We start from the raw sequence: 10,663 nt of genomic DNA, 5'->3' as shown, positions 1-10,663 counted from the left end.
TTCTCCCTCCTCAGGAAGAGCTACACAAAACTCACTCAAAGCAACCTGAGTTCTTATGTCACTGCCTTAGACTGGATCACATCCCTTTGGAATATGCCCTTGAGCAGATCGATAAGAATCAGCTGTGCACCAAATGTAGGCAAATGCAGCCAGGGTGCAAATAAATGAAATAAATAATACTGATGCAAAAGCAAACTCACGTCCAAATGGTTGTACATTATCGAAAGAAATAACAACACTCAAACCTTTTGTTGTTTTTATTAAAGCATTCAAGTTCTTACTACACACAACAAATAGTTTATTGATATAATCTAAATTAATAAAATAGTTGAACAACTCTTTAGATTTATATTTGTATAGAAATGATCTGTGGAGCATCTGACCTTCAAACAGTGCTGCTTGAAAACAGCTATTCATGAGAATTTATTGAAAGAATTGTTTGGGGCTAGATGATGCACTTTTCATTCTCAGGGGAGAGGGAGAGATTTCCATGCGAAAAAACCATTTACTCTCCTGCACAAAGCTTAAGGCTTTGGAGACTCTGACTGACTCTTCATCGCCAGTGTCCTTCCTTATGTCTATATTGGAAACTATTGTCTAAACAGAGTAACTAGAAAAGATGGGAAGAAAAATCAATTGCACAATCCTAGTCTGCGAGTGTCAAAGTCATAATGTCTCTTTACACAAGTCATTACTGCATTTCCAGTTATGAGAATCCATTATCACAATGTATTTGTTCCCCAACTCTCGCCTACATGGCTGATAATGTCAGTTATTGTCAATACGCCTTTGCTAATAGAAGTCAGTCTATTTGCTATTGCTTGTAGTTTAGAGTCTATGTAGCGCTGTCTGAAAAGGGCCTACACTGTGGTCTTTCCCCCCCAGTTTAGACAAAGCACATAGTTTGAGCAATTATCTCCTCATTGCAGCTATGCATTTGTGCCACCCATAAGATACCTCTTGATGACTATGAGGCATGTCCTGGCTATATCATCCCATTTATCTTAGTCCACTCATAGATGTCCTGCTCACATACTATGTCTGAGTTGATGAGGAGGTATCTGTCGCCAACACAAAAATGTTTCTGGCAAGCAGCACATTTGAAGCATTCCAGGTGGTATACTTTGTCCTTCACTCGCATAGTCATCTCATAGGCCCGGATTCGCTTGTCACAGGAAGCACAAAGACCATCTTGGCCAAAGAGTCTAAAACAACAACAACAAAGAGTTATGCAGAGTTTCCTTGGAGAAGAGGGAGGTTAGGGGGAAAGAGAGAGAGAGAACTGAAACAAAAGAAGTGCACAACATTGGCTTTTTGCCACATTTAACATTGCATTGTAAGATACATAGAAGTTTAAACATTTGTTTGATGAAATCCAACAAGACACTCAAAACTTTCCAGCATCAGTGGCATCCAGCAGTGGTGACCTGCCAAGAACCCAAGAGTGTCACCTATTTTTAAAATGAATATACCTGTTTGTTGTGATCAAAGTAAGAGCCTAATTCTGAAAAGGAAATGAGCAACTTCAATGAGATTTGAACCTCTCTAGATCAGACCATGAATTCAAACCACCCTAATACATTCTTCCCACTCTTAATACTTGCTTTCACTTGTATCTTTCCTAATCAATCAATAGAAATTATCTGCTGATTGATAAATCTTGCCATTGCTCAGTTTTGTCACCACTATGCTGCAGGCTGTGTTTTAGGATTCTGCAGGGTATTTGGGATTCCTTTAAACTCAAATATCAGAGGGGTAGCAGTGCTAGTCTGTATCCACAAAAACAATGAGGAGTCCAGTGGCCCCTTAAAGACTAACAGATTTATTTGGGCATAAGCTTTCATGGGTTTTTTACCCACAAAAGCTTATGCCCAAATAAATCTGTTAGTCTTTAAGGGGCCACCGGTCTCCTCATTTTTTTAAAACTCAAATGTTTCTCTACTCATAAAACCACTCCTGCTAGGTTTCAGGAGCTGGATTCTATGACCCTCTAGAAATCCATTTTAGTCCAAAGAATTTTATGATCTGGATTGCTCTTTAAGCCATATTAAGAAATCCTATTGAGACCATAATTATTGGGTTGTCTATTGAAAGGACCCTCTAATGCATGCACAACATGTTTATCCCTCTCACAAATGTACTACTTTCAGCTGGAACACTATGACCTATTCAGCTATTTGTCATAATGTAATGTCATCCTCTACTGTAGGCCGCAGCTTGCAGAGTTTAAAAACCCTATAATTAATACATAAACAGAAATGTATTATTTGTAATAAGAAAGGGAGAAATTCAGAAATATTATTTGTCTGAAATATTTGCTTGTGTGTTTAAGTTCTCTGATTTGCCACATTAATTTTAGAACTAGTGAGTCCATTTCCCATATTTTTACTGTGTTTATCACAGGCTGTGCCTGCTTCAAGTAACCTACTAGGTTTGAAAGACAAAAAACCTATTAGACTCAGATCTCTGATGGAAAAAGAAATAATTTCTCTTGTCCACCAGGAGATGTCGCTGTTCACTTCTGCCTAATGAAAGTGCTATTAATATTATATAAAGGTTGTGAAATGCTTCATTTCTGAAAACACGCAGTCTCATTGTACAGAAAACACATTAATTTTGTTCCCATAGCCTATTATTCTTCCATTAAAAAGTTAATAAATATTTGGCAAGCGCACATGGGACTGGATCAGTGTTAGAATGTATCATATAATGGAGATGTACAGTTTAAGCCACTATTGGGGCCCAACCTCCAGTCTCTAGCAAAACTCCCATTGGAAAAGCTATGGGATAAAATTACTAGGAACTCAACTATCTCCCCCTCCCAATTACCTACACTCTTAAAGGGAGTTTTGTGTAAGGAATATCAGGTTCAATATAAAACTAGACCCTAAAAAGTTTGGTGGGGGGGGGAATGTGGAGTTCCTACTTATTCCATTCCCCTAGCTCCTAGAGCACAAAGGATACATTATAACAAATGATGTAGAAGGAGCAATACACTTTAATTGTAATCAAGAGCACACAGGTTCTTTGTTATCAAGTTATTTGGAAATAATATATTAAACTTTACTCATCTGATTTGTCAAAGTTTATAAGTAGAAAGATGGGCAGGGATCTACTAATGCAAAATCTGTAACAGGTGCTCTTATAGGATCAGACTCAGGAAGACACTAAAGCAAATGCTTAAGTCCATTCTATTCAGGACAGTGCTTAGGCATGTGCTTAACTTTATGCACATGCTTAAATTACATTGATTTCAAGTTCTCCTGAACTGGGCCATCATTATTATAATAAATGTAAACAGCACAGTGCCTTTCAGCCTGAAGGGTCCTAGAGAACTTTAAAAACTGATACTCAAATCACAGTTATTGCACAGCAAAACACCCCTCTTCCCCCACATAGAGAGTAGCAAAGCAAAACATCTCTTTTCCAAGCGGTATTATTATACTGTGGGAGAGGGAATTTGGCTAGGCACCAGGATACCTTATTCTTACAAAAGTGGCAGAAGATCTTTCATATGCACTCATCCTTTAGGCCTCAGTTACTATATACACTGCATCAGAAAGGCAACACCTGCAGAAGTACAACTCCTCTAAAACCATGCTGGGGCATTGGCTCATTACTGACTCAGAGGGAAGAGTAACACTCACTGACTCTTCAGCACCTACTCAAGGTGTCCCCATGCAAGTGCTAACACAACTCAGCTCCGCTTAGCTTCCCAGATCAGGAAGCACCACTTAGCAAAAGGTGGTGCAACCACTGTAACTACCCTCAGCATTTATATTTTAGGAATAAATTATTCAGTATAATTTCTTCATGGATTCTTGCGCTGCAACATCATTAGGGATCCTAGCTTCATTATAAATACCTAAATAAACCTGAAATTACAGAAAGAAAGCAAGTTAGGATAGGCTAGTATAGGGTAGGAAGGCTCTGTACCTGAGATAGTCTCTCCTGCAGAGTTTCCTGCCCAGTTTATAGTACAATCGTCTCCCCACCTCTCCAAGCCTGCATCCACACAGGTCACAGCTGAGGCAGTCCTCGTGCCAATACTGATCGATCGCTTTCAGGAAATAACGGTCCCCAATGTTCTGCTGGCAACCTCCACATGTCAGCAGTGAAGGGGGGATTTGGAGCACTTCATCCACTGGCTCCCTGAGAGAATGAAACAATTGTTGGAGAAGGGAAAGCCCTTTAAACTCAACCAAACAAGCAAAAAAATCAAACCAGTCGCCTAATTAGAACAGGAATTATGGCCAGATTATTCTCCCATTGAAGTCAATGGCAGCTCCCTTCACCTCCTTGTTATCAATGGGAGCAGGAGTAGGGTTTTTTCATTTGTTTTAGAAACAGAACAGCCTAATATTTAGGAAATCACCAAAGGTGGCAAAAACATTGTTAATTCTTTGTTTCTTCTTGTGCAAAGACTAAGGTGCAAACATGACAATCTGTACAACACCTCTAGCTGTTCATTGCAGTAAACACATTTAACATATTGTAAATGAATTGTCTGTACATGTATACCACTGCCCTCTACTAAAGAGAATAAAAATGTCCAACTATGAGTCATAGTCACCACACTGCTATAAAATAAACAAGATTGTCCTTTAACACACGAGGTAAGGGACAGTTATTTTGGAGGAAGAGAGTCTGGATTCACTGTCTCAGTGAAGTTCTGATTGTGCTTCTGCATATGCTGATGACAACCATTAAGTCCTGGGATTTTTTGTAATCATTTTGGTATTTTAAAGTAGTTCCCTTTTATCCATAGCAAAATGTAGCAATGCCTTCCCTACCATGAAAGGGACATCTTACATGGTGTTTTTCAATAAGATTACTATGTTTATCAGTAAGCATTTAAAAGGGACACCCTTCAAACAGTATAAACCCCAAGATCTATCTATAGATTGTTGAGGACCACGAACAGTATTATAAAACAATTGCACTCTTAAAAAAAATACACACTCATTCTGTGGGCTTGAACCTGCAGTCCTCATTCTGCAGAACTGCTGCAATCAATGGGAATTCTGCCTTAAAAAGGGCTGCAGGATTAGAAGATGTATACTAAGAGTCCTCCAGGATTGTTGCATGGAATTAAACTTTCCTTTGAGGAAGGTACATTTGACGGTTAAGCCTAAAGATGGCATCTGTTTGAATAAGATTAAAAATGAATAAATACAACAGGCAAGACTCTGGCCCCATGGAAGTTTTGCTCTTGACTTCAGTGGTGCCAGAATTTCACCCAACCTTACTACAATACTTTTTTCCTCCTGGTTAATGCAACCAAGAGTCTGACTCTGATCTCACTTTCACTGGTTTTACACCAGTATAACTGCACTGACTTCAAGGAGTTACTCCTGATTTATACACATGTGGATGAGAGGAGACTCAGGTCCCAAAACTGTATTGTGGTAGTACCTTAAAGGTTTTTTTTGAAGCAAATATTCATCCACAATATTTCGTTCCTATACCAGTCTGACACCTCATCATTTTTAAACAAGAACAAGAAGAAATGGATCTACTAATATAGGGGATGAAGCCATAATTTTCTGCAAATACACTTTAAGAAAGCCTGTTTGCACCACTTTGCAAGTTCTGCCAGAAACACTACTGGCAAAAAATTAAAAGAATCGCCTATGGGCTTAATCCTGCAAGGTGCTGAGTACCCTAGCCTTGATCCAGCAAAGCATTATCCAATGCTCACTGATGTCAGTGGAAATAGGACTCCACTGGATTAGACCCTTAAGCACATGCTTAACTTTAAGCATGTGACCAGTCACATTGAATTCAACTACTCAGATGCACATGCTTAAGTGCGTTCCTGAATCAGAGCCAGAGCCCTCAACACCTGGCAGAATCTAGCCCAATAGTCTTAAGTACCTTATTCAGTTATTGATATCACAATCTGTGGACAATTTGCTTTTATTACATACTGCAACTGCACTACTGAGGACAGAATGTAACTACACTGCCAGAAAGAAATCTGGCTGTTTAGCATTTCCAACAGGCCAGGGAAACTAACATTTTTCTACCACCTTCACTTGCTGAAAAAAACAGTTTCCTAGTTAAAAATGACTTTCTTCGGTGTCTGAAAAACGTACAGTGCTCCAGAACTTCCATCCTAAAGACTGCAGTCCTTACTTAGGCAAAACTCCCTTTGACTTCAGAATTCAGTCATAAGATAGCATCTGCTCTTATGCACTTCCATTTTCACTCTTCACAGTTTATATAGCTGTGTCCTAACATTCTTATGACTTGCAGTCCACACCTGCCAGCCCAGTATTGCCAGTAAAGTCAATGGGAGTTTCTACATGCAAAGGATCAGACCCTAGAATTTCAAAGCATATAGAGGCAATGCCTTACAATTGCGTCATAAGTCAGAACGTCGCAACTCGGAACCGCAATCTACTCTATTGCGGGACTGAGCGTCGTAAACTTGAAACCTATAGTCATAAGTCGAATCAGGGTATCAATGTAGAACCACCATAAGTTCAGTTCGTTGTAACTCGAACATCTTAAAGTTGAGGACTGCCTGTACCTCTGTGCTCTGTGCTTTTCATACAGTGCTACTCATAGTACCATCCAATCACATATATAACTATAAAGGAATGCATGATGTTTCTGTGAGGCTGGAAACATCAATGCACTAAACAACACACATAAGCCAAATAATATAAACAGGGCATTATCCCACAGAACAAAGCACTGTGTTTATCTGCAGTAAATCCTATAGGTCCACAAGAATATTTTAGGGATATGAGGAGATAAGGAAGCAGCTTTTCCACAATAAATGCAGCCCTTCTTTTGGGAGTTCAGATGTACACATACGTGCACCAATATCAGGAACCATGAGTTCGTTATTTCAAAGCCCAAGTCAGGTACTACAGTCTTACACTTTGGCAGATGATCTCTTGAGCTGCTTTCCAGCCCTGAGTCTATGTTTATTTTTAATAGAATTTCTGTTTCATGCATTAGCTTTTCTATGTGCTTGGATTTCACACCAAGCAGTTATTCACTAGAACATAAAGTAGGTAAATAAATAAATATTGCTACTACTTTGTAGTTGAAACCTTTTAAAAAGTACCTAGAAGGTTAAATTACAATTCCTTAAAAATCAATGGGAAATGAGAAAAATGGTAACAAATGCAAAATGTCTGATATGACATATTAACTGCCTTGGAGCATGTGTGAGTTATGTTTTACACATATTAGATTAGGGCTTCAGAAGACAACATTCTTAATGACTTACAGGAAACAAAGCCCAAATTAATTAAATTTATAGGGGGAAATAATATTTTAAGTTTTACTTTGAAAACCAGGATTTTACAAGTGTTTTTTCTCTCTGTAATATCACGGTGCCCCTAAGACACAGACAAGTGCAATGCGCTTAATGCTGCTCTTGAGATGTACAGCCCTGGAATTCAGTGGAATGACACCACACATTGTGAAGCTGAATTAACACTCCTCTTGCAATTAAGTGCCTGCATGTGCTTGGTGTCCGAATGGATGGCTCCAGGAAATCTACTGAAAGAGCCAGATCATAATGCTACAATCAGTTACTGAATTTATGTAACCTCTTCCACAAAGGTGGCAAATGAGAACAAATGTCTCCTCCCACGCCCTCTGTGTATCAATTCTTTATATATTTGTGGTCCATGTATGGAACCCCTCCCTCCCCCACACCACCATTATAATCTTTTGAAAGTTTCAAACTGACTTGTAGTATGAAAATGTGGAAGTTGTACACCATCAGATAACAGCTCTGACCTTTCAGTCTAGTCAGCTACTTCGGCAGATTAAACATGGAGCAGAGACTGAAAACAAGTTAAGCTTTGGAAAGTATTATGCACCCAGTATCTCTGAATTACTCTCATCAGCATCACTGAATCTCAAGAAGTGGGGAGGGGGGAATGTACTGATCTTAAGGGTTGTTAGATTTTTTCAAACAGGAGGTTTATTTTGGCAGGTATATCACAAAACCTGAGAAATCTGATGAATCTATAATTTGGTTTCAACTCAAAATGGGGAACTGGATGTCTCTGGGCTGGTGCTGCCATCCACATGATTAGCACACTGATATCCACAGAGGTTGCCTAGTCCAGCACCAGCTCAAAGAAATCTACCAAACCTCCCCATTACAGGCACCAAAGTGACACACTACCAAATCCACCCAGGTTGTAGTATATTACAATGGCAGCAGGGTTTGGAAGGGGTGGTGGTGGTGGTGCTCGGGACTTTGTTGCATGCAGGGATATTATTTTGAAGGTAAAAGCAGCCCTAGTATATTGCTGAACCACCTTCTACCAGAAAGAGATCTCCAAAGCGTCTCCCGAGAACTGGTGCTTACACAAAATAAACAATAACTAAATAATAATAATTAATAACAACAACAATAATAAAGGACTCTTGAAGCTCATAAAGTCCCTTTCAAGCCCATTTGTTGGAGAAGCTCAATATCCATCAAAAGGCAGAACGGGGGTTAGGAAAGAAAAAAAGGCCACTTACTCGGAAGGATCGAGGCTTTTTCTCTCGATGGCTGATGACATTGGCAGGGCTTGTTCCTTTGTAGTGTGTCTCTGGTAGGATCTGCCCCCTCTGCCCCGACAAAGGCTGTCTGCTCCTGATGCCTTTTCACCAGCTGAGTTTCCCCTCCACCCCCCAATGACATTCACAGGATTTCCTCCTGCAACACCAAAGAGAGAAAGAAATATGGGTTGCTGCTGCTGGGTTATGTCTCCGCAAGGCTGACCCTTAGGATCTAACCTCCCATCCTTGCAATGCTCCTCCTGTTTGCTGCGTGGCTGGGCAGCCCCAGCTGCTGCTGCTGCTGTTCAGATCACTGATGGAAACAGACTGTCTCAGCTGTCACTGCTGCTTACCCTGGAGTCCCCTTTGCTTTGCTTATGCTTTCTGCCTGGACAGCTCTGTACATGCTCTAGACTGAGATAGGTGCATATGCCGCAGATGCGGAGATCAGCATCATCCTTATTATTATTTAGCTCAGCCCCGAGTCTCTGGTTTCATTTCCTTTTTCCTGATCACGATTCAAATACAATAGAAGGAAATCACACTTAAAGAGACAGCTGCCCATTTCTTAACTGGACTCCGGGGGATTTAGCAACACAAACAGCAGCATCACGACCGAGTTGGCTTCTTAAAGGGCCAGTAGCACCCTTGCCACAGAGTCCGTGCTGGGGAGCTGACTTCGCATTTTTACAACCCTGTGCAATTTAAGATTACGATACAGTTTTGAAGCGAGCGAACAAACAGATATGCAGCCTGAAAACGATCTTCTGGGCGTGTATCAAGTACCCTGTACTATTTTTACTGGCATCTTTAATCACATATATTACCAAAAGCGCTCTAGGGTAATGGTATCTCTCTCTCTCGCTGTGTGTGTTCAGTGCTTTGAGGTCCAAAAATAAAAAGTATTATGTAAGAACTAAATATTACTATTATTATCTACCTAGCTATGAGCCAACTAGGTCCAACTAAGCTATGTCTCTGCCTCTTTTATTCTATGGTTTGATAGTCATCAGGTATCGGCACAATTGATCCTCATCTAGTTCATGATGGGTAATATAGCAAATTTATATCTTATTGCTGTTTGCTGCTAATTAGCTAGAAAAGCTCTGGAGTGGGAGGTTATTGATCTGTAATTAATCACGTAAACACTAGAGATGGGAACCCAGCTATCTCCCCACCCCTTGGCAGTCTTCAGCCCTTACTCTCCCTCAAGGCAGGAGGGTTCTCTGCAGTGCATCCTGGAGCGGAATGATTTACACCAGCAAAATTAAACCTACTACTGCAATTACGGCATTTTGCCTCCCTCTGAAGCATTAGGTACTGGCCACTGCTGGAAGCAGGGCCCTGGATTAGATGGACCATCTGCTTCAGTAATTGCGATGTAAAAGATCAGAAATAAAGTCTGAGTGAAGAATGAGAGAAATAGTTCACTTATATATTGATTCCCATTCAGGAATATATTTGGTCTATTTTTACTACCCCAGTCCCATTTTATTAACCCCTTGATCCAGTTCTTTGGTCACTGGGGCAATAACACCAGAGAAACATTAAGGGTCTGATCCAAAATCCAGTGAAGTCAGCTGAAAGACTCCTATGGACTTCAAGGGGGGCTGGATCAGGCCCTAACAAATCTCTGACGCCATCTTTCATTATTAGGAAACACCCATCCATTTTATTTAAATATACTGTGTCCAATATACTTTAAAGTTACAGTATGATAGTCACATTCATAATCCAACATTTTTTACTAAAGGAAAAAGCACTTAGTCTTCATCGGCAGGATGGAATGGTGATATAAATATTTCATGTCAGACATATTAACTATGGTCAGGAGCAAAAAGTAAACCTCCCAGAAAAAGAGAATAATTAAACTACCAAAAGACAGAATAATTAAACTGCTGGGGCCTTTATTAAGATGGCTTGAAGGATTAATAACTGAATTTTAAGGGGGACCAAGAATAAATGTAAGGACTTCAAACACTTTTTTTTTTTAATTAAAGGGACCAAGGGTTCAATCCTACCAGGAATGGAGCACTGCTATGAGGCCACTGACTGGCCTCCAGTCAGACCACCTCAGGCCAGGCCTGGAGCTGGCTACTAAACAGAGAAGGCTCAATGAAGTTAATGAGCCTCCCAACCT

At 40.1% G+C, this 10,663-nt stretch overlaps 1 protein-coding gene across 1 annotated transcript; it reads right to left on the bottom strand.

The window, feature by feature from the left end:
• Window positions 1–242: 242 nt before the first annotated feature.
• On the bottom strand, window positions 243–9,080 carry LMO2 (LIM domain only 2). The gene is made up of 4 exons (XM_034769706.1): window positions 8,877–9,080; window positions 8,503–8,680; window positions 3,937–4,152; window positions 243–1,205 (listed from the first exon to the last, which is right to left on the bottom strand). Exons 2-4 carry the CDS (start codon window positions 8,541–8,543, stop codon window positions 986–988), a joined length of 477 nt encoding a protein of 158 aa, XP_034625597.1. The 5' UTR covers window positions 8,544–8,680; window positions 8,877–9,080; the 3' UTR covers window positions 243–985.
• Between the last annotated feature and the right edge of the window lie 1,583 nt (window positions 9,081–10,663).

Source organism: Trachemys scripta, chromosome 4 (assembly GCF_013100865.1).
Source record: "Trachemys scripta elegans isolate TJP31775 chromosome 4, CAS_Tse_1.0, whole genome shotgun sequence".
Taxonomy (NCBI): domain Eukaryota; kingdom Metazoa; phylum Chordata; order Testudines; family Emydidae; genus Trachemys; species Trachemys scripta.
Note: the sequence above shows the minus strand (reverse complement) of the source record. Positions and strands in the feature narration are given on the sequence as shown.

Bases quoted from the DNA above. Each gene is read 5' to 3' on its own strand.
- LMO2 (XM_034769706.1), bottom strand. From the start codon at position 8,543: ATGTCATCAGCCATCGAGAGAAAAAGCCTCGATCCTTCCGA. The intron at 4,153-8,502 runs GTAAGTGGCCTT...TCATTCTCTCAG, and splicing joins AAAAGCCTCGATCCTTCCGA to GGAGCCAGTGGATGAAGTGC. The intron at 1,206-3,936 runs GTACAGAGCCTT...TTGTTGTTTTAG, and splicing joins TGCAGGAGAGACTATCTCAG to ACTCTTTGGCCAAGATGGTC.